At 41.1% G+C, this 23,350-nt stretch overlaps 3 protein-coding genes across 5 annotated transcripts in view; 2 read left to right on the plus strand and 1 right to left on the minus strand.

The window, feature by feature from the left end:
* ANKZF1 (ankyrin repeat and zinc finger peptidyl tRNA hydrolase 1) overlaps positions 1-1,924 on the plus strand; it is a 19,567-nt gene extending 17,643 nt beyond the window's left edge. For both annotated transcript variants that reach the window (XM_063288932.1, XM_063288934.1), the window contains one exon: positions 67-1,924. In XM_063288932.1, the coding sequence (XP_063145002.1) occupies positions 67-187 (121 nt within the window). In that variant the 3' untranslated portion in view covers positions 188-1,924. The remainder of the gene's footprint in view (positions 1-66) is intronic.
* On the minus strand, positions 999-12,255 carry GLB1L (galactosidase beta 1 like). Its single transcript, XM_063288935.1, has 16 exons — positions 12,098-12,255; positions 10,928-11,100; positions 10,035-10,185; positions 9,610-9,670; positions 9,297-9,391; positions 7,428-7,608; positions 7,277-7,335; positions 6,259-6,380; positions 5,722-5,762; positions 5,459-5,577; positions 4,158-4,232; positions 3,635-3,724; positions 3,339-3,452; positions 3,025-3,156; positions 2,099-2,305; positions 999-1,362 (listed from the first exon to the last, which is right to left on the minus strand). The coding sequence occupies exons 1-16, from the start codon at positions 12,197-12,199 to the stop codon at positions 1,144-1,146; spliced, it is 1,941 nt and encodes a 646-aa protein (XP_063145005.1). The 5' UTR covers positions 12,200-12,255; the 3' UTR covers positions 999-1,143.
* A 1,121-nt stretch (positions 12,256-13,376) lies between these two features.
* Positions 13,377-21,759, plus strand: STK16 (serine/threonine kinase 16). 2 transcript variants are annotated; one of them, XM_063288938.1, is made up of 8 exons: positions 13,377-13,477; positions 15,412-15,524; positions 17,744-17,963; positions 19,893-20,026; positions 20,343-20,463; positions 21,066-21,161; positions 21,309-21,430; positions 21,520-21,759. In XM_063288938.1, exons 2-8 carry the CDS (start codon positions 15,439-15,441, stop codon positions 21,656-21,658), a joined length of 918 nt encoding a protein of 305 aa, XP_063145008.1. In that variant the 5' UTR covers positions 13,377-13,477; positions 15,412-15,438; the 3' UTR covers positions 21,659-21,759. The 2 variants fall into 2 exon arrangements, with proteins under 2 accessions (XP_063145008.1, XP_063145009.1); XM_063288939.1 differs by having other exon boundaries at positions 17,744-17,852.
* Positions 21,760-23,350: the final 1,591 nt, after the last annotated feature.

The following is a 23,350-nucleotide window of genomic DNA, read 5'->3' on the forward strand; positions in this document are numbered from 1 at the left end:
GTGGTGACTTCCTGAGAAATGTTCTCTATGCAAAACCACATGATTCTTCATCTTTTGTGTCCACAGACGCTGCTGGTTGTGTGGGGAATCCCTGCTGGGTTGCATCCCTTTCCATTATCTTGACTTCTCTTTCTGCTCCACAAGTTGTCTGCAAGCCCATCGACGAGGGAAAGCTGCTCCATCCTAGCTGGGGGTTTTGCTTTGGCATCAAGGGACTGTGCTTCAGCAGAAATCCTACCCCGGGACTGTTGTCACTTTAGAATGGTGAGAGGTCAAGCATAGCAGGGAAGACAAGTAACTGTTTCCATGTACTTCATAGGGAGGCTAATATGGACAGCTGTTATTTGAGAAATGAACTTCCTTCGTGAGAATTTATGTTTTTCAATTTTAAACTAGAATGTTTAGGAACTGGATAAAAAGGTTATTAGAGCAACCTCTCCCCCCAGATATATTGGGCCTGTCCCACCAGAATTCACTGCTGACGGGGAGTTCTGCAAGTTAAGAATTCTAATACATCGGAACTGTGCTGCTTGGAGAAGGCTGTATTAGGCAGTAACTGAACAAAGAACACAGATAACAAAAATGGAAGAATCCTTGAGCACATTATGCTTTTTTTTTTTTTTGAGCTAATTTGATGATCTCTTAGCTAGTACTGTTTCACAAATAGCGATGGATGTCTTAAGAATCAAGATAAACCCATGGTTGTATTTAATATACAACACAGAGAACTTTACATCTGTTACTGATGTTTTTATGTGCCTTATCACCAAGTATGTCTTCTGGGTATGTCTAGGCTCATCCTACTTTCACTGAATCTTTTGCCAGTTTTCAACTGCAGCTCTGTCCTGATACTAGTGCATTGCCAAGAAATAATGGCATTACAGTGCCATGCCAGGTACAGAAATATTTAATTTGGCGACTGGTATTACCCATCCCGAGCACCTATACAGCATCAGCTGCAAGTAATACTCCAGTGAAAGACCTGGACACCAAATAACTGCAGTTTACTTGGGCTGTTTATTAGAGCTTAAGTTGTAGTCTGATACTTTATTCATTTGATTCTTATAAGGCAGTGATTTCAGCTGCGTTTCTTCATAATATGCCATGGGTCTCAGCAATGTCACAGTTGGATAGTATTTCCGCTTATTTCATGTCTTTGTGAGTGATGCTGTGAGTACCATTGAGAAGGGGCCGGTCAAGAAAAAGTACCTTTGGATCTGATGGTGCATTCTGCAGTTCCAGCACTACAACAGTATTGAGGACTGAGGTACTGAGGAGCAAGCCAGGCACAAAGAGGGTTTGCTGGGGTCCACGAACTGGCCAGAAACGGCCCAGGTTAAAACCATTGATCCAGATCTGGCCCTAGTTAAAAAAATAAGAGTGGTTTTTACAAGGTAATACTTCATCTTTATTTGGACACCCCAAGAGACTACTGCATTGATTTCATATTTTATTATCTAACCTAAAGCCAGGAAGATCATCAACGGCAAGAGAAAGTTTACTAGTAAAGGCTTAGAAATTAATTCTATATGTGTGTAGACTGCAATCCTGACTATGACTTGAATGCATAACAACAGGAAGACATAAATTAAGACGGTAAAAAGAGATTTTTCTTCTTTGTTCATGTAATTATTATGTAATTTAAAATGCTGAATGCATTTTAAAAACATTCATAGGGGCAACTGGCAAACATATAAACGTTTTACACAATGCTAAAAGCCAGTGAATCTTTACGTTATGAACCTGTAATACAGTGTAGTTCTATAAAGTAACTCTATTTAGCAGTTTAAATGACATAAAACTAATTTTTTTTGGCCCCTTGTAATATTTTGTCCCTCCTGTCCGCCAACTTGACCTTAATGGCCATCTAATTTTAATAATCTTAAAATAGTGAATAAAGGCAAACCTTTTACTTAAAAACTAATTCTTGAACTGTCTATAACTATACAGTGCTTAAAGGGTAAATGTAATAAAAGAGCCACAGCTGGCAGTTTGGATGACAGAAGCTCCATTCCCAAAGCAACGAGATGAAGCAAAGAAATCACCTTGCTGCCTAATGGGGGGATAAAATTGTGTTTAGTCTTCAGGATTGCTATACCTTGCTCCACCCTGGAAACTTCACATAGGTGTCCTGGTTGATACCAGGTGTTTTGAAGACTCCAGTATAGAAAGTAGGTCCTGTAGTCTTATGGCTTGGTGGGACATATGGAGGCCATTTGTGAGCCACAGCTGAGTCAATATCAAGAGGATAAATAAGCCAGTCACTGAGAATGGTAGAACCCAAAGTAACATTGTAGATCAGACCCTGGGCAAAAAAAGAGAAAAGTGCACTAAGTGTGAGAAGAATAGCATACACCTAGATTTTAATTTATAACCCTGTTATGAGAAAAGGGTTGGGTCCTGCTGATGGGTTAACCTATCAGCCATTGTCTGTAAGGACCTAGTCTTTTTCTCACAGCAGGGTTCTTTTTCTTAAAGGTGAAATAATGCTATACAAGTAGGAGATAAAACTTACATCAGAACTTGCCATGATTAAAAGTGAGCTCATTCTGCTGTTACTTTACAGCCCATTTTCACAAGATTGCCTAATATTCCAAGTCTCAGAAAAGATCCCCAATTCTTTCAAGTTGCCAGTTTGGTCTAGTGATTAAAGCAACAGGCTAGAAACCAGAAGACCGAGAGTTCTAGTCCTGCCTTAGGCCTGAAAGCCGGCTGGGTGACCTTGGGCCAGTCCCTCTCAGCCCAACTCACCTCACAGAGTTGCTGTTTAGGGAAAATAGGAGGAGGAAGGAGTGTTAGGTATGTTCGCCGCCTTGAGTTAATTTATAAAAATAATAAAGGTGGGATAGAAAATAGATAAATAAACAAACAAACTGCTTACTGTCCTGGAAAATGCTTAGCTTAGCTTAGAAGCATGACACTTTGCCCCTCTAGAGTCCACCCCAATCCAGTGTACCTCTACAAGTAAGAGTGAAAGCATTACTCTTTATCCACTATTTCACCAGCAGTGCTCCCCTGCAGTACCTTAAAGTCACTGTTATTTGCTCCGAAATTGATATGACCCATGTTCTCCACCAGCAAGTCCAATGAATCTCCTAGCTGGCCAGTTATATTGACACCGTTCGCTAGGTCTCGTTCCAGTGTCCCTTTATATTCCTCAAGGGAGAAGGAATACAGGATTAGCAATTACTGTCACTGAACAGCACTTGTAGAACTTAAGCAAAACCCCTACAGTGTATCACTCAGCAGCCTCTAGCAAGCATTATGATTGCTGCGGTCATTTTGCCCTTGGCAGTTAAACGCCTGGATCATAGGACTGTCCCCACTTCCCAGCTTACTCCGTTGAGCAAAACGTAGGCAAGGTCATGGATCCCATTTTCAAGGACAGAGAGCAAAACAGGCTGCAAGATGTCATCTGGAAGAACAGTCCGGTACAGCATAAAGCCGTGGGTCTGAAATATAAAATGGAAGCTAACGTGGACTCCAAATGTGGACTGCAATCCAAACACCAAACAGGCAAGATGTAAAGATAATGGGTTTTTTTTTCAGCTGCTTTGGGTTTTCTTGAATTTTCTAGTGGAACTTCTCCTAGCTTCCCCTTTTTGCTGCCACAGACTCCTGTTTCATTTCTTACCTGGTTCAGTGCCTCAAAGGTGAGGGGGAAGGAAGAATGGAAAGGCAGAGAAGGCGAGACAAGATTTAGAATATCCAAAAAGGCCACACGCTGTAAGAAAAAACTGAAATTGTATTTATGCTATTTAAAAAGCTAAGTGTAAAAAAAGTTTATTTCCCTAAGTCACTTCCATGAAAAAATATTAAATATTACTATAAATTAAGAATAGAGCAACATTAAAACAAACAGAAAGATAACCAATTCATTTATAAAATGCTTTACCATATAAACATAGCACAATTTAAACATGAGAAAAATGGTTCTGTTGAATTCCTGGTGTGGGCATGGGGCACAACATCTCACCTTTGCTGCCGTCAATATAGCCAGACATGCAAGGTTGGTATATAATACCAACATCTCTCTTCTATTCCAAAATCTTCTATTTCAGTGCCTTTTGAGTTCCACTCAAGGAGGGAACATGTAAGACTACAGGAATAGCTTTATCTACCTGCCAATTCACGAACATCTTCCAACTCTAACTTACCTGTGGTAAGGATACATAGCCATATGAAAATTTGGGAGTAGCGGGTGGTATAGGTCCTGCAGGCACTACCTGAAACTGCAAATATAAAAAAGGATGTCAAAAGAGATAGGGTGACTGGAGGCCAAACTTAACATCAATTTCAGCTGATGACAACAACACATTCAGCAACTGAAGCACAGCAAGAAGAAAACAGTTACTTTGCCTCAACCTAGCTTCTGTCAGAGAGAATTTTAAAAACTGGAGGTGGGAAGAGAACGTTATAAGCAATTCAGAACAGACAGATAAAAACCAAAGACTAAATGTCTTGTTTCTGCTTCTTTGCTTATCTTCAAGCAGTGTTTCTCAACCTCAGTTTTAAGATGTGTGGACAATGCTGGCTGAGGAATTCTGGGAGTTGAAGTCCACACATCTTAAAGTTGCTGAGATTGAGAAATTGAGAAACATTTGTCTCAAAGTATACCGGCAGATTCCCAAAGAATGCATCTTTAGGGAATAAGCCCTATCGAATTCTGTAGCATTTCTGAATAAAAATGCAAAGCTTCTCTTTCTCTCATACGCACTTACATATACTACCCTGGTCTGCGCATCACACTAAGTCTGGTTCCTTTTGACTTAGTACAATGAGCAATCCGCTGACAAACTATGGTCGGAAAAATTCCTGACAGTGTTAGGTATGAATGTAGCCTCTGAGCTTGTCTCATACTTGCCTTCTCCTTGCTTTAATGCTAGATTCATACCTACTGGCCATACAGGGGGAAGTAATCAAATAGACAGCAGACAGAAGTACTGCTACAGCTAAATCCCCAGTATTATCTACCACCTGCTACTGAATCATCATCACTCTCATTGCAAACAAATAGTTCTACTGTGCACACTCGGCTATAAATGGAGGAGAATGCAGAAATAATTGGTGAAATAAAGATTGATGCATACAGTTCATGCACTGGAGATTGGGATGTGGGGAGCCCAAACATAATCCACCATCCTTTTACTTGATTACATCATTGAACCAGATTTGGCTATATTATGACTGTCTGGAACAGTAATACCAAACGCTGGGGGTCATTCTGTCCCTCTGCTTCCAAGAACCGTGAACAGAACTTACCTCTTGCTTGTGAAACTTACTGTCAGTAACGTGCTCAGATTAAATTTAAAACTTTAAGCTGATATCCTATACTGGCTGTGACTGCATATGTGCAGCAGCAAACGAGTAGGCTATTAATAGGATAAATAGTACCTTTCAGTCAGTGTAAGAAGCAGCATTGCCTCTCAATGTACTGCCAAGAGTGCTGAGTTGTTACCTTGCCAATGATGGTTCGGATGGCATATAGTTTTCCTGTAGGGTCTCCAGCTTCTGAGAGAGGTGCATCATAGTCATAGCTAGTAATGATAGGGTTGTAGCGGTCCTTGTAATCAGCACCTGAGCAGAGACACCTATGAGAACAAAACAGGCTTCTGGACATCTAACAGCCCCATCCTGAACTAGGTACTTCCATTCTCCGGCCAGAAGCTAGGTCTCACGATGTCTGACTCAGGCAGCAACCCAAAGGAACCAGAAACTCACCATTCCAGTAACCAAAGTTGGTGCCACCCTGGAACATATACCTAGAAAAAGATCAGGTAGCACAGTAAGAATTCACCTTCCAACCAAGTATTGAGACAATGACAGGTAGTGGAATAGAGAAGAATGGACAGGTGCTACACAGGAATGGAGAATAGTTTTGCAGTTGGACTGGATTTGCACACTGGCTAAGCCATAATGTGGCTTGTCTGGTTTTTGCTTAGAACGATGTGTGAATCCAGCCAACCAGTCACGTAAAATGAGATAAACGGAGAGCCCAGGGTAGTCTCAAATATACTCCAGTCTCACATTACATCTTCATTTTGTAGGAACATTTTATCAGCTGTGGAAATCACTGAAGAAAAGGTAGGAAGATTGCACACACACACACACACACAATATCTGATGTACAAAATACCCATACAAAGTAAGATGAAGCTGAGAGCCATGACTTGTATCTTAGACATACTCCATTTCTTTTTATAATCAATTCTATTGCTTGCATCCCACTGCCACTCTCCCATATAATCTCACGGTTACATGTTGACGTTGGCTCCCAATTCTAGCATCTTCTGTAGGCCCTGAGTCACAACTGTAGTAGTTCTTGTGGAGTGTGGCTCACCCCAATAATCCAGCCAACCTGTGTAATACTCAGAATTCACCTAGGTTAAAAGGAGAGTTAAGACTTTTATGGAATAGTAGTAAAGCTGTTTTCAACACCTGAAATGCTATAACAGGATATGTCAATTTTGTTCCAACCCAAATGTTAAAATCTGAGGGTACTGTAAAGGATAACTGTATCAGACCTTAAGAATAGATTAGTTGATACATTATGATTTATGGTGCAGGGACCCAGGTACTTCAACAATATTACCCAAGCGGTGCGTTAGGATCAGCTGCGGAGGATCTGCTCACGATCTCGCTTTTATATCCATAAGTAGGGAATTAGGGAACATACTCCAAGGGGAGGACCTCTGGCCACTATGCTGTCTACTTTAAAATGATAATAATACTTGTTTGGTTATCCGTGGAGAAACAACTGTTGGAAGCCTTTTAAATGAATTATTTATTGTTCATTTTATTGTATTTATTTTATTGTTCTTCTGTACATCACTCTGGCTTCCCTTGGAAAAATGAGTGAAATAAAATAAAATGCTGTAAAGTACTTCTGAAACTCCTAACTAGTTATTCTATAATTAAGCTCTCAGAAATTCTTATAAAGAGAGGTGAATCTTGAGACCTACAGGTCTGGCATCAAGCAAGACAAACTCATAGCCTGTCAGACTCTTCCAAACATCAGACTATCATTTCGATGGCTTCAGCAACAACTAACTAACCACAGAGGGAAATAAGGATTTAACACTCATGAATACTTTTGATTCCCTTTCCTTAGAAACTCCCTAGAAGTTGCTAAGGAAAGGGCAAAATAATCAAGCAGACAAATGAGAGACAGAAAAAAGTCAACATATAAGGCAAAGAGAAATGGTGCTCAGAAGAAATAAGCATTGCAAAGCCATAGACTGCTTCCTTCCTGCATGGCAAGGCCAGATGCTCTCACCAGTGGCCCTCTTGGCTCAACCAGACGTTGCTGTTCAAATGCACGTGTCTCATTTACTTCTGAAAAAGGACAAAAAACAAAGCAGAGGTCAAAGGATCACTCCTTTCCAGCTCCTATAAATTCTATGACAGATCACTTAGCTTTCCACTACCTGGTCCAAAGTCCACAGTGGCATATAAATCCTGCAGGGTCCCACATTGCAGCTCAGATTCTTTGAGGCCATCAGTTGTGAAGAGCACAACTTCTTTGCCCAAATACAAACGGAAGACAGCCAGGAGGTGACGCATATAGCTGTAGTCACATGCATAATAGCTACCATATTCATTCTCCACCTGCCTAGAGAACAGTGTGGAATTAAAGGATGGTGACTCAGAGCCCTTCATTTGCCAAAGGATTAGGTTTTATTTTTTATATATATAATTGTTATTAAAACTTTTAAAAAAGAAGATAAAAACCCAATCAAACTAATGTAAAGAAGAAAAGAGAAAAAGAAATTGAAGAGAAAGCAAAAAGTGCAAGAAAAGAAAAAAAAGTGAAAGAAAAATAGAAAGAAAAAAGATACAAAGCAGTGGCTTCCAACATTCTTCAGAGCAGTTATAAGTACAATTATATTTTAACCTCTCCCTCTAAAGTTACATCGTAATACTCTTCTTCCTATAATCTATCCTGTTGATTCATCGAAACCATAAATCACATTTTTTTCATTTTTATGCAAAAAGTCCCTAAGAATTTTCCAGTCACCAACAAACATAGCGTCTTCTCCCTAATCAAAGAAGTCAGTTTATCCATCTCAGCAAGATCTGTCAATTTCACCAACCATTCCTGCAGAGGGTAGTGTTGAATCTTTCCATCTCTGTGTATGCAACAATCTTGCCACAGTAATCATATATTGAAATAATCTTCCATGGCTTTTTTCTGTTTATCCAAGGATTAGGTTTTAATAAAACTCTGTATGCACCCCATTTGTCAAATACTGCATGTGTAGCAGCTTATGCAGCCCATTTACCCCATATATTGGTTTCCCAGGTAGGTGCAGCTGAGCTAGTTGTGAAGGAAGCAATTTGCTCTCCCTGAAAGTCTCAAGCTCTGTATAAGTTAGAAGGGTGGTAAAAATGTCTTTGTTGTTTGACAGTGGAAGGCAGCAAATATAAGTTATGTAAGATTTTGGGTAGGAGACAACATGATTTTAAGATCCAACTGGATTTTGCTAGGCAGAATTTTGTGACTGGATTCCAGAATTCACTTTTTATAGCCATTAGGCCTGATCTCCATCTTTTCCAAAAATACTGTTATTTAGGGTTCATGTTTTTAATGAAAGCAAAAAACTTGCACCCCCTGCTATATTGCAAAATAGACATAACACATACAGTTTTTGTACTTTGGATGTATTTGTATCCATGAAGACATCAAGTTTTGTCCAAAACATGGAGATTTTATGTTGTATATTCTCCAGCAAGAACTGCTGATATTTAGTGATAATAGAAAGTAGGGCCAGCTCTAGGCTAAAGCTGAGTAGGCACCGGCCTCGGGACGCCAAATTTTAGGGGGCGCCAAAGTGGAAAAGGCTTCCAAAAACACAATAAAAAAGGGAAAAGCAGTAAGGCTGCACTTTGTGAGCCAGCGCACCCACTCGAGGGTTAAATATTTCACAGAATTGTTGCCATATGACAACAATGGGTGATGTAATTAAAATTACTTACTGTGTCAATAGGGTGAAAATGTCTGAGAAAAGAAAAAAATTATCCGGGTTTGAAAATCATAAGTAAAGCTCAAAAACTTGAGGAAAAAAGAAACAGGAGGGTGCCTGTTTAAACATCCTATCAAAATCAGAAGGTGAGCCTAACCATCGAGGGCAGCAGAATATGACTTTGCCTAGGGTGCCAAAATGCCTAGAGATGGCCCTGCCAGAAAGCCTGTGCTCAACAACCCTGAGGGAGACATCCATTGTCCTATTCCTGTCCTAATGGCTCAATAAAGGACTGAGGGAAAAAATGCCTGACATGGTTTATGCTTCACGCACCTGGATACTGATGATGTTACCTCCATTCTGGTAAAGACGGGGCTTTATCTTGGGTAGCAGGACATTCAGCCATTTGTTGACAGCTTGCAGAAAACCTGAGAGCAGAAAGCAATTTGCTCAGCTAAAAAATGAGGCTTCTCTGCTCAATTTCCCAAGCAGTACTAAGATAAGAGCTGGCGATTATGATACTGTATACAGAGGAAAGGTCTGGAAGAGCACTTTGATCTTTGTCTTAAGCTCACATAAGTGCTTTACTTCTGCAGAAGATAGCGGAAATTCTGTCTTCTTTCTCTGATTCATATTTCCCTCTTACCTGGATCAGATGTACGGAGAATAATATTTGGTTCTGCCAACAGCCAAGATGGAAGGCCACCCTAGGAAAGAAGATCTCAGAGTAACCCTATTTTGCAAATAAGGTCAAAGAAGTTATTTATGCTCTCCTCCAGTCAGTAAGAACTGGAGAACTATCAAAAGATAAGAATTCATAACTGCAAAAACAGGTTTGATATTAATTATTGTAAAGTAATTGCTTGAGTCATGAGATGAAACTTTAGCATCCATGTATAACTATAAAGCAAGAAAAATACAAGATTTAAAAATGAAGAAAATGGGTAGGAGGTATAAAAGGAGAATGAGGGAAAGATAGCATGTCAAATTATTAACTGCTTAAGATGAGCTGTGGGACATTCAGATGCTGAAAATAAGAATAACTCATCTGAATCTTTGTACAGCCCTCACCATATCCCATTCAGCACAGATGTAGGGTCCTGGACGCAATATCACCAATAGCCCTAATTGGGCCACTAAGTCCAAAAATCCTTCCAAGTCTCTGTCCTCAGAAAAGTTGTAGATCCCAGGCAGCGGTTCGTGGTAATTCCATGGGACATAACTGAGGAAGTAAAATACACATTTCAGTCCAGAACAGATTTCAGAGACAGAAAAGAATTACTGTATTCATGGATAAACAGAACAAAAGCACATTTACCTTGTGGCACTAAATCCTAAACAATATATTTTTTGTAGTTCAAGCATATCTTTCAGTTCCTACTTCTCAGCTCAGCTTGACAGCAAATTCAAACATAACTGATAGCAAGCAGGGAGCATGAACAGAAATTTTCTCCCCTAATTTTAAGTTGGAATGATGAGCAGAGATAATTATCCCAATTGTAGCAGAAAGGTGGTCAGTAATTAAACATGCTGTTTTATACACACACATACATATAGTTAGTGCTGGGCAGACATATGCGCACATGTTCATTTTGGCCAAAAGCACAAGGTCATGTATATCCTGATGAGATCTTATGATAGAACAAAAGACTTTCATTACTGGGTCAGATCCATTTTCACTAAGCATAAGTTCCTCTGCTCCCAGTGTTGGGTATAGTCCAAAGCAGTGTTTCTCAACCTTGGCAGTTTGACGACATGTGGACTTCAACTTCCAGACTTTATTGCTGGCTGGGGAATTCTGGGAGTTGAAGTCCACACGTCATCAAGCTGCCAAGGTTGAGAAACACTAATCTGAAGTAGGAACCCTTCGCTGAGAAAGTTGGAGCATTTATGATCAGTTTAAGTCTCTAGTCTCTGTTGCAGCAGAGTTACGTTCCAGCTGGGAGGCACTTTTGATCACTTACATTTGTACAGCATTGAGGCCACTCATGTACATCTTGAGAAGCCGGTCCTTCCAATAAGCTGGTGGGATACGGAAGTAATGGATACTGCCTGAGATATAACGAAACTGAACCCCATCCTTGAGAAAGCAGTTATTTTCATAATCAATGCTGAAGGAACGAACTGCTGCAGTGGCCTGATATCCGGAAAAAGAGAGGGAAGCTTAATATTGTCATTTTCCATAAAGCTACAATGCTACTTTATCTCTTTTTAGGTGGATCAAATTAGGAGCTCCATTCCTTGCTCTGTGGCCATAATAGGATATAATTAGGGATCTCACTTCCTTGGCTCAAATAATATGGTTAACACTGACGAGCTCCTTCATGTATTTCTGCTAAAGCTGCTTTGCATAGGAGCTTTCAGACTTAGGGTTAAAGGTCCCCTGTGCAAGCACCGAGTCATGTCTGACCCTTTGGACACTCAGTGTAAAACAATACAATGTTTCAGTATGGAAGGACATTACAGTACTGTACACTTTCCGGAGGTTAGTCTAGTGTACCTAGACATGTCACATAATGCATCTTAAAGTACCCTCACATCTCATGCTCATCGCTACTCCAGATCTTGCCAGTTCAAATCTAATGTCCCAATCACAATTTATACCTGAGGTTTAGGTCTGCCCTCACTTACCCACTTAGACGCTTTCTATGTAAGGCCTTCTCCTGAGTCATATTGTGGAGTCACTCATCTCTTTATTTCCAGTTCTATGGTAACTCTCTGTCCGCATTCACACGCATTTTCAGCCAGCCAGTCACACAAGGTTTTGACAAATAAATTATTTGTTTGCTCTGAATCTAAGATTATTTGAACTATATGGCGTTCTTTGTAGTGGCCTGAATTACATGGCTGAGGATATATAGTTGTTCAGAATTTTAAATAAGCAGAACAGACTATGTTCCATATTTAAGAATTCCAAGATAATTACATCACACAGGAACTTAATTCAGTGGCAAGGCAGTCAGCCCACTAATTACAAACAGAACATTAGGAGATGATGGGGGAGAAGTGCCAAAAAGATCTAAAGAAAAAACTGGATTGTGAGAATAAGTGGAAGATTAGAAAGCAGTTGAAAGAAATCATTTCAGCATTTTCCCCCAATAAAATCCTTCCCCAATTGTTTTTACATTCCTTACCTGAAACTGTAAGCCCCCCAGAGCTACCATGAGAATATACAGCCACAGCCCCATCTGTTTGATGGTAACTTCAGCCTGGAACAAGAAGCTACAAGAAGACATCACATGACAATTTGGTGGGCAGGCCCTGGTGCTTCCTCCAAAGTGAGGGGGTGGTACCTCCTATGAGATGGGGGAAGAGAAGGAAAGGCAGCAATTTTTAATGGACTATATCCAAAGCCACAGTCAGATCAGAGGACAATATTATGATGCACCAAGTTCCTTCTGAATGCAAAGAATGAACATAGAGGAACTGGAACAGAGAGCTGCTTTTTCATTATCAGATTTATAGATTATGCAAAATATACATTTCCTCAAACCAGCAGGAAAATGACAGATAATGACAGATAATAGTTATCTGCGAGATGAGAGTGGAAAGAGATATACCTAAGCTGGTATTGCATTGTATAATTGTCAATGAATCAAAAGCTCCAATTATTTTTAAATAATAAATTGTATACACAGGATTTAGAGGTATTTTTTATTTTCCCTTACAGTTACACATGCACTTTTTGTAGATCTAGTATATGTTGAAATGATCAGAACCAAATGTGGTGATTATGGAACAGGCTAATACACATCTACCTTGAAAGAGAACAAGGCTCCATAAGAATATCAAGTATTTTAATTATTGAATACTGTGTGCTGCTATCACATTATATAATTATATAATCTTGCTTTTCATGCACAGTACAAATGTCTTTTTATTTATATCCAACTTATTGCAACTGGTTTCTCATTCGCCAGACCTGTACAATCACTGTGTCCATTCAGCAACAAAGAACCCATGCAGAGACCCAAGGTGACCAGTGCATAATGTCCCAGCTGGGGCACACTATCCTTGGCATCACCACATTCTGTGCCACCTCATAATGAGATATGTTATAAACTATGGAATTATGAGTCTTATCAGAGTCATTGAATTATTCTCATGGCATAACTCAAGAACATAAGACCCTTTGGGGACTAGGTACAGGGCCATACGCATTTATTTAAGAATAAACCCCTCTGAATTCAAAGTGAGACTCACATCTTAGGACATCCTTACAAACCCCAATCAAGTAAACCCCCATACCGAAGCTCAGCACTTTGTGCCTAAACTTTACTAACTTGCTCTTGAACACATGACTCCCCTCTCTCTCCCTTTCCTACTGAGTTCCTTCCCTCTCCTCGCCCTCTTTTCCTCTTTCACTGATTTTTTCTTCTTCCCCTTGAGTGGTTGCTACGCTACCTCCAGGCCACAGAGCAGTCGGCGCAGAGTAAAAACGTCACCAGCCAGTGCAGTGGCTCCTGTCGCGCTGAAGCTCTCCAGGAAGCCTCCGAGGTCTTGTCCGAGACTGGGTGAGTGTGTCGCCCCTCTCCTCCCCTCCCCCCCGGCGTGCCTCCGCGGATGGGCGGGGCGTCAGGATGAGCTTGGTCGTCTTTGCTGCTGTTCCGTGTTCCAGAGTGCCGGGTCCAGAAATGGCGCCGCGACTTCCAGCGCAGAATTTCCGTCCCCCGTTACTTAGTTTGAGCCATAACTCGGCCTCGGAACCTAGTGCAATTATCCACTCTAGAACAAACGACATAACAGTAACAGCGACTGTGCATCTGGACATGTGCAGAATGCATTATTCTCATGGCAGAACTCTGCATTTACTAGTTCTCTCGATGGCTTTTTGATGCCGTCGATCACCGTATATTTCTGAACCACCCGACTGGATAAGATTGCTGCTCACCGCTTTGCTCTCCAGCTTTGAAGAACTAATATGTACCCTTTTCTTCTTTTTTCTTATGTGCCTTACCTTTTTAGAATGTAAATCAAAGGGCAAGGCCTGTCCTTTCATTTTGGATGATGGGAGCCACTTTGGGAGACAGTACTTACTTGAAAAGGGGAAATATATAAAATAGTTTTATCACACAGCTTTTAAAAGATCATATTTCTGATAGTTAAAGAGATATATACTTTCCCTCTCCTGTCCCATGCTGTCTATCAGTTCAGTTAATGTCATGATTCAATTCCTTTGCATTTGGGAAGATGCCAATTATGTGCAACCACAGATAAGTTTCATCTGATTCAGCTGGGAGCAGAGGGAAGAAAGCTCTCACTCTTGACTCTTCCATTCCTTGTTGAGATGAAGAATGGCATTTTGTTTTTTTTCTTCCAAAAATAGATTGCTACAGAACTTTGGGTGAGTGGAGTCATGCCATATTCCCCAGTTTTCTACATAATCTTGTTACCGTTTTTCTTTTTAGAAGATTTATTGAATATATGTTTCTTGGCTGCCAATCAGTTGGCATCCAGGTGACTGCCATTTTGGAGTTGACAATTAACCCCCTCTTTCTCTGTTCCACAGCACAACATTTTCTGATTACAGGACAGAGAATGGAGCATTTGTCTTCATCTAGGCTGGGAAGCCTGCAGTCTGTATGTGCTTCCCCTGCCTCTGTTGCTTTTTTTTTTGCAATTTTCAAAGCCCACTTAAGATTGCATCATCAAAATTTAGTGGCAAGTCATTGGTCTGTAGCAGTGCATTTATTTCTTCTTTCTGGATATGCCCCAAAATAAATGTGCTAAGCCTTGTTTTACTTTTATAAACCTCACTTCCCCCTCCACACCAAAAAATAAATAAAAAGAAGAGCTGAAAATTCTGGCCATAGTCCTTCAGTGACATTACCAGATCACCTTGACTGTTTTTGAAGCTCTCAGAAGCTGGAGAATATGTTTCTGGTTGTCATATCGGTTGTCCTTATATTACAGGATGCGATTTGAGTTGTATCATTTCCTTTCCAGCATCAGTGCTGTGATCATGCTTTCTAAATCTGTATGATATTAGGAGAGAAGAAACTGATGGATGGACAATTCTGTTATTGGGCAAGAATTTGACTATTCTCTTGTGTTCCCTTCCAATGCTATATGTTACCTGAAAAGTCATCTATTTTAATATACAGGTAGTCCTTGTTTAATGACTGCTTTGCACAGTGACCATTCGCAGTTCCAACAGGTGATCAAAAAGTAACCTTGCGACCAATCCTCGCATTTATGACCCTGGCAGATCTGTAAAGCAAAGGAAAGCTGAAGTAAGATCAGAAGCACAGTTGTGGTTTCACTGAGCAACTGCTTCACTTAATGACCGAGTTACCAGTCCCAGTTGTGGTCACTAAACAAGGACTACCTTATATATATATATCCATTTATTAATATCTTGAGGTGAGGCTGCCCCTGTTTTCTCAGCCTTAGGGTCTTCACAATGACTGTACCAAGGTCTGGAACTTTGCTTTCTTATCCTCTATAGGGTCTGAAGGATGTTGGAGCGACCACCATGGGCCATGCCCTGTGTATCTGTTCAAGGGGGACCATCACCATCAATAATAAACGCTATCTTTTAATCCACAGGCTTGGGGAGGGGTGAGTATTGACCTCCTTCCAGAGGGATCTTTTAAGATGCTTTGCAGTGATTCATCTGGAAATTTCACAGTATCCTTTAGTCACTAGCCTATCTTTTATCATAGTTTGGTCTATGTTTTCTTTTAACTGTGATAATCGAGTTGGTAAGAAAGGCCCAGAAGCAAAGCACAAATCTTTGTGGATGCTCCACAATCCTGCATTCCCATAGATTTGGATTCAGGTAGCTGCATTATCTGAAGTGCTTTTCATCACTGCCTCCCACACCACTGCCCTCTCTGAGCCCCACTATTAATTCATGTACTGTAGTTCTCCGCCTGCAGAAAGCTGTTTCGACCACAGATATTCATGCTTTTAAAGAAGTAGGAAATATATATCTGTACACACACACTGCCATTATTTGCCTGGGGTAGAATTATTGCATCTTCTAAGGTTCATCTATTCCAGATGTGGGAAAGTTACTCCTTCCAGATTATTCTGACCTGTATCACCCAATATCTTCACCAATGGTCTTGCTAGGTTCAGGTGCTGTGAGTTGTAGTCCAGCAACGTGGAGGGCCGTTGATTTCCCACCCCACCTCCCATCTTCTCCAAAATATTCCTCCAAAATTGCCATTCAAGATTCGTTTAAGGAATAGGGTTTTTTTTCTTCACTTGGTACAGTTCCCTCTAGATTTTGTAATTGGGTTGCCTCTTGCTCCAGGGAAGGTGATGCCACAGTTCCTCTGTCTTGCAGAGTGCTGGAAAGCATTTGGCCCAGAGAGATCAGAAAAATCACACACCAGGCATTTCTATAAAAATAAATTTATTTACAGAAAACACAAAAACATATTTACAGGCTTCTGCATTCACACACGCTCAGAGAGGAGAGAGCTCTCTCAGAGAGCTGCTTACTGGCTGTGTCCTAACAGTCAGAAATCACGCTGAGACGAGGAGTAGGTCTCTAGTGTTTATTACTGCTACATTAACAGAATCCTAACAAACTGAAGAAGCGTGGGAAAAACCCAGACAGATAAACCCCGAAAGTTAAGGCGGGTCTGATCTGTGTCTCTTTGAATGGCTGCTTAATTCCTCAGTACTACGCATGTGTTTTCCCCCCTGGATAGAGGCCCCCTCCTGCTCGCCATCAGTACTCATGACAGGCTGCAAGGCTAAAAGAAAACTAAAACAAAAGTCCTGCAAGCTCAGGCAATGCAACTATTAACACCTAAACTGAGGACAATTCGACCTCTTCACCTGGCCAGAATGATTTGTTACCATAGTAACCTTAATTTCTGTAGCAGAAAACAATATACCAACACTCTGGACCATTTATTTCATTGCCTACCACTCATCACAGTTCGAACGTTTATTCCTGATACATAATCATACATTTGCTGCACCTTAAGTCTGCTGTTCCTCTTCCCTCAGTAACACCGAAGAACAGGCTTCCACCCTCCTCTTCATGTCACTCTTTATAAATATAAAGCACAGCAATTGAGTAGACTGTCAGACTAACAGTGTTTACTGTTTAGTTTCTAATGTTAGAAAATATCATTAGAAACTAAAGAGATAATAGTTTTCTAATGATAGAAAGTATCATTAGATACCTACAGATCTGGGTGATCTTCCCCACTTATTTCCAATTAGTTAGGCATATTTTGGGGTATGCTTGAACTCTTTTGTGATTGTTTAGCTTATCCAGTTGCTGTGCCTTTTGGGGCAGTTTGTCAGTGCTGTGATAAAAAGCTGGGGAGGACCAGAATACTGCTTAGTGCCACATGATACTTATTTAAACATTTTCCCTTTATTAGTCCAACAGTTTTACAGTGGTACATGAAGTATTTTTGAATAGTTTCATAAAATTATAAACAAACGGGTATAAGACATGAACAAGAGCCCTCTCTTGTTCGTCTTCCAGTTATGGCATGCAGATATCTGGCTTTTCTCTACAATCTCATTAATTGGTGTCAGCACTGAAATTGTATGCATAGGAACTGCTAAGGTGACATCAGTGAACTAGCAACCTTATGTGGAAAATGTGGCACTCCCTGCACTGCAAAGGTGTGGGATGCAGATGGCAGGAGAGGATGGTCATAATTTAAGAATAAAGATGAGCTTTTAAAGTGAAAAAAAGACATGACAGGAAGCAGGGGAGAAAGGAAGTTGCCTGGATTCTGTTTACATCAGAATACTGATGTCTTTGTCCTGCCCTGTGGCTTGTTCTGTTTTGCTCTGCACAGTGGCTTCAGCTATGTGGACCTTGTAGAAGGGCTGCATGATGGGCGCTTCTATGCCTTGAAACGCATCATATGCCATGACAAGGATGATCGTCAGGAAGCTCTGCACGAGGTAGAGATGCACCTGCTTTTTGAGCACCCCAACATCTTGCCCCTCTGTGCACATGCCATGGTAGAGAAAGGATCCAAACATGAGGCCTGGCTCCTTTTGCCTTTCCTCAAGGTCAGTAGCCTCAACCCTAAAGTCTTAGTTAAGGGGAAAGCTATGAACGGGTTCAGCAGGTGCATACCAAGAAACATGTTCTTCTAGATAAATGAGGCATGGCAGGGAGAAGATGGACTCTTCCAACCTTGTGCTCACCCTACTCACAATTCATGTGAAGGTCACTTCTAAGGTATAGTTAGCTAGTCAGCTAGTAAAGATCTGTGTTTCTACATCAAGAATACAAGAGACCTCTTTTTCTGTACCACCTGCAAGTGCTCTAGTGGCTTCTGCATAGATTTTCTTACGCAATCCCATTTATTTTCCCTTTTTGTCCTGCTTGCATGGCTTGTATTCACAAAGGTTAAAAAATTTTTTTCAATGAAATAACTTAAAACAACAAATCTCCTGAAATACAATTTGCAGGATGAGGACAAAAATTAAGCCACTCCAAAAATTGGGCAAAAACGAAATAGAGAAAGTTCTCAACAGGGTGCCAACAAGTCAACACGAGGGAGCCAGTATATCTTAATGGCAAACTGGTATTGCAGCTGCAAATGTTTTGTCCTGTGCCCCTGCCAGCCTGTAGAGAGCAAGGGAGATGACCTTGGCTGTTCTATGTAAGAACCGTTGTTGAGGCAAAAGGGGCTGAAACTTTTTAAAGTCCAGGACAATGAGATAACATTCAGAAGCAGCTCAGGCAGATGCCTCCCTTGTTCACTGGAGTAAAAGAAGGGAGAGGAAATACAGCACAATCAGACTTGCAAGATTCTGTTATTATAGCTGAGCTCAGTAAAAGTAGTTTTAGCCTTCCTGGGGAGTTGATTTCCTGGTCTGGTCTACCCAGTGGGGCTGAGACAGCCAGAGCTACAGTGATGATGGGACATTGAGCAAGGCCTCAGATGAAAAATACAGCAGATTGTGGGATCAGGTGGGAGAAGGTGGTCCTTTCCAACTAGTCCCAAAGTGTCCAGGTTTTATAGGTAATAACCAGCACTGGAATCATGACTGGAAATAAAAGTTAAATTACGGTACAAAACAGGTTTTGTACATTTTGCACTAGCTAAAGTTTGAAGTGCTTTTCAGAGGCAGTTACACTAATTTAGTTTGGATGCAACCAAGGCACATGTAATAGAGGCTGGATCTGCTTTTTCCAAGAAAGCTGTAGCTGGTGCACCATCCCAAGCTGTACAAAAGCTCTTCTAGCTACGGCCGTCATCTGAGTATCTGGTTGATATACCTGGCCTCTCAAGGGGAGCACAGTGTTGCGCAGAAGAGACTCCAGTTTTCATCAGCGGTTGGCTTTCTACATCAGTGTTTTTCAAACCTGGCACCTTTTAAGATGTGTGGATTTCAAGTCCCAGAAAAGCATGCTGGCTGGGGAATTCTGGGAGTTGAAGTCCATGCATCTTAAAGGTGCCAAGTTTAAAAAACACTGTTCTACATGCAGTGCTTTTGAAGTCAGCTAAGATCCTCCAGTATCTGTTCCCTTTCCCTATTCAAGCCAAATCAGGATGTTGTGACTGTAATTCTGCTCAGCTAGGCTGCTTCTGCCACATTTTCCCTCTGTGGTGGCGCTTCTACAACCACAGCCACCTAAGAGTTCTAGGACAACTTTAGGGCCATATATTTAGGCCTTATGGTCAAGCAGCAAATAAATTAAACAACTCTTAGAATAGTATGGTAGTCAGTGTAGCTCCAGAGCTGTACACACCTAGCCGTACTCTAGATAAACTATTTGCTTCTTTTAGATTGGACCAGAAGCAACGCAACCAGTATTTATTAAGCCTCTGCAGCTGTAAAGTTCAAATGGCAAAGGATGGTAAATCACACTTAGGCCAGGCTGGGCCACAGTCTTTAATACCTAGGGATAAATCTTTTTCTTCACTCAGTAAGTTTGGAGAACATGCATACAATTTCAGCTACCAACGTGCCTGGGTTTCTTTTCAGAGAGGGACCCTCTGGCAGGAGGTGGAAGCTCTGAAAGATAAAGGTTCCTTCATGCCTGAAGAGCGGATCCTGGTCATTTTTCATGGCATCTGCCGAGGACTGCAGGCCATTCATAACAAGGGATATGCTCACAGGTAAGAAAATGGCCTTAGCAAGCATGGTCTATGTATGTGATAGCAATAGCCCATGGGTGGGAGGCAGAGCTGAGGTCGTGAGAGACTGTCAGTCATTGTTAGAGGGATGCTGGCAAAGAGGCATTTGCAAAGATGAAGAGCCATCTGCTGGCACAGCACATCAATGTGGCAGCATGTTCAGTAGCGGAAAACCCTTAGCTGAAACATTACAAGCTTCAGACTTTCTTTCAGAGCAGGATTTGGGGACTAATGGCTTGGATTGGTGACTGGACAAATCCAGGTTTCTCCATCTATATTCTGCCTGCCTTTTTTCCAGAGATTTAAAACCAACAAATGTGCTGCTGGACAATGAAGATCAGCCACTGCTAATGGACCTAGGCTCCATGAATCAGGCTCGCATTGAGGTGCGAAGCTCACGGGAGGCCATGACTATTCAGGTACGAGGTTGATGTGGTAGAAGGGAAATGGGGGAGTAGCTCTAAAGGAGGAGGAAATGCGTCGAATGAAATAAAGCTATTCTAACTATGAAAGTCGGGCTTCCACTGATATCCCAGTACACTTTATTTAATGGCAGAGGAAGGATATTATTTGTGCATGCAGAATGATGACATGCAGTCTTTTGTGTCCCACCATGTCATGTCCATTTAAAAGTAATGGTTGGGTAGCTTGGTGGCAAAGTCCAAGCTTTACATGCAAAAGATTTGGGGAAGTGAGCAGAGGTTTTTTTAGTGCCTTCTGATGGAATGGGTTTTTTCCCCCCAAATTCTCAGTTTAGTCTACAGCCCTGAAATTATTAGTGATCTCCTACCCAGTACTAAGCATGTCCAGCCCTGGTTAAGTTTTTTGAGATCTCCCAGGTGCTGCTATGTATTATATTTAATGTTAATGCCCTTGAAGTATTTTTTTCTTGTAACTATTCCCCAGTAGGATCTGGGGGCTCTGTGGGAGAAACTTGCCAGAGAGAAAAGTTGTGACACTTCTCCTCTCATTTTCCAGACTTTGTCTTAGTTTTGTCTCCCCTCCCCTGTTGATCCCACAGGACTGGGCTGCCCAGCGCTGCACCATCTCATATCGAGCCCCAGAACTGTTCGCTGTTGAGCGTGAATGTGTTATTGATGAACGTGCTGACATCTGGGTAGGGGTCATTATTTCTCTTAAAATAAATAATATTTAATATTACCATAATATACTAGATAATATATCCTGTACAGGGGAGGGAGATCCTATTTCATTGTTCCAGGGCCAGCTTTTTGCTCCTTATGCTCACCTTACCTCTGCTTAGTCCTTAGGCTGTGTCCTCTACTGCATGATGTTTGGTGAAGGACCTTATGACATGATTTTCCAAAAGGGGGACAGTGTGGCCTTAGCTGTGCAGAACCATCTTACGGTGCCCCAGAATACCAGGTAAGCATCTGCTACCTAGAAGGTGGGGAGGGAGTTGTGGTTGCCCTTAATGCAAGGACAGATTGATCTGAATTGGTTCTAAATTTCAGGTACTCTCCAGCCTTGGAACACCTCCTCTCTTCTACAATGGTAGTGAATCCCCAGGAGCGCCCATTCATTGGTGACATAATCTGTCAGCTTGAAGCGATACAGCCACCTCCCACCGGACAGGATGCCACCCGCATCTGAGACCACAGAAGGTGTGGTTAAAAACAGCAGCAGCTAGTGGCATTTCAGCCCAGGTGGGACCACAAGAGATGAAGTTCAGAGCTTCACAAGACACCAGAGTGTACCTGCTGAATGCCAGTCTTGTACTTGCAGGAACTCTTACAACGGGACTGCGTTAAGGATGATGCTGGTCTTTGGGACTTCCTTACTCTTTCACGTATCTTACCAGGCTTTAACTGCTCTGTTTATTGGCCCTTGCCAGCTGTCTCCACAAAGCATGATGTTACCCCAATGGACCAAGATTTCTTTTCTTCGAGAAAATAGATGCCCTTAATTTTGTACTTGAGAGTGGCTCATCCTTAACTATTGTGGCCTATGCCCTAATTGTTTTGATAAAGGCATACCCTCAGGGCCTAAGTGTTAAATAAAATCTTCAGAATCACTAGGATGATAAAAACGTGATCCTAATAGTGTTATTTATCACATATATACTGCTCCATCACACATTTTCTTATGTATTTGACCACATCTTGATGGTTATTCCTGTAGATTTTTCTTTCTTCCAGTCCTCAAAGAACTGCATTACATACACATCCAGAAATCTTTTTTTGTAATATTCATAGTGCTGTTTTGAGGAGTAAAGAGTTGTGTAGGGTTAGAAATTTTATTTAGCCCTCCCAAAAGTTGGTTGTTTCCACAGAAATAGTATGTGCAAGAGTTCCAAGCTTGAAACGTCTAAGTGTTTTGAGTTTGGAATAAAATACCCATATTCTGAGAGTTTTGTCCCGTTCTCAGGTTTTGTTTTGAGCTAAAACAAAATGGGTCAATTTCAAGCATGTTACAGTTACTTAGACCCCCAGGGGGCAGTGTATGACCAGTTTCATCTGTTCAGTATTTGGACTCATCAGGTGTATGCAGCCAGATCTATTTCTATGGGGTCCTGGCACTCAGTGGTGTTAGAGGTAGGGATATATAGAATCTATATATACTATTCTGATAGAACCATTGTAAAATTTCCTAGGAGTCTCAAGTTCTATTCTATTTAGTTCTATCCTATTTTATTCAAGTTTCATTCTATCGACACAATGGGATGAAGAGAGGAAAAAGCAGCCATTATTTAAACACGTGTTCAAAGATAGATGTTCCTGCTGGTGCTGCACCTGAATTGTTTCACTGAGTCAGATCAGATGCCTTATCTGCATTCAGAGGCAATTCTGGATTATCAGTCTATCCCCATCCTAAGAACTGATGAAGACTATGGTTAGTTGCATGTCTGCCTGGGAAGAAACAATTGTTTTTTTTATTCTTTGGTATGGAGAAGTTAGAGCTCCTAGACTGGGCTGTGTGGCAGTATTGTGGCATTTTTTGCAGATAGGAGGACATTGTACATATTCAATTGTGTACACATTGTGCTGTGTACTGTATGTATTACCCAAGCGTTGCCAATAACACTGCTGAAGTTGTTGGTCCTATGTTGTAAAATGCAAAAGCTGTACTGTATGGCTTTTTTCTTTTAGCTGAGCACATTCTATTACGTATGCCCTCACTGAGGATGAGCTTTCAGGCTGCATGCTAAATGCCAAGACCATTGGTTTTAGTTTATGTACTGCTTGGATGATGGTCAAATGCAAAAGTGTGCACTATTTGTACTTGATGAAGACAGAGAAGCTTCAAACTGGGTTATTGAAGAGAATCATGCTGTTACTCTTTGCT

This window comes from Candoia aspera, chromosome 1, assembly GCF_035149785.1.
Source record: "Candoia aspera isolate rCanAsp1 chromosome 1, rCanAsp1.hap2, whole genome shotgun sequence".
Taxonomy (NCBI): Eukaryota; Metazoa; Chordata; class Lepidosauria; order Squamata; family Boidae; genus Candoia; species Candoia aspera.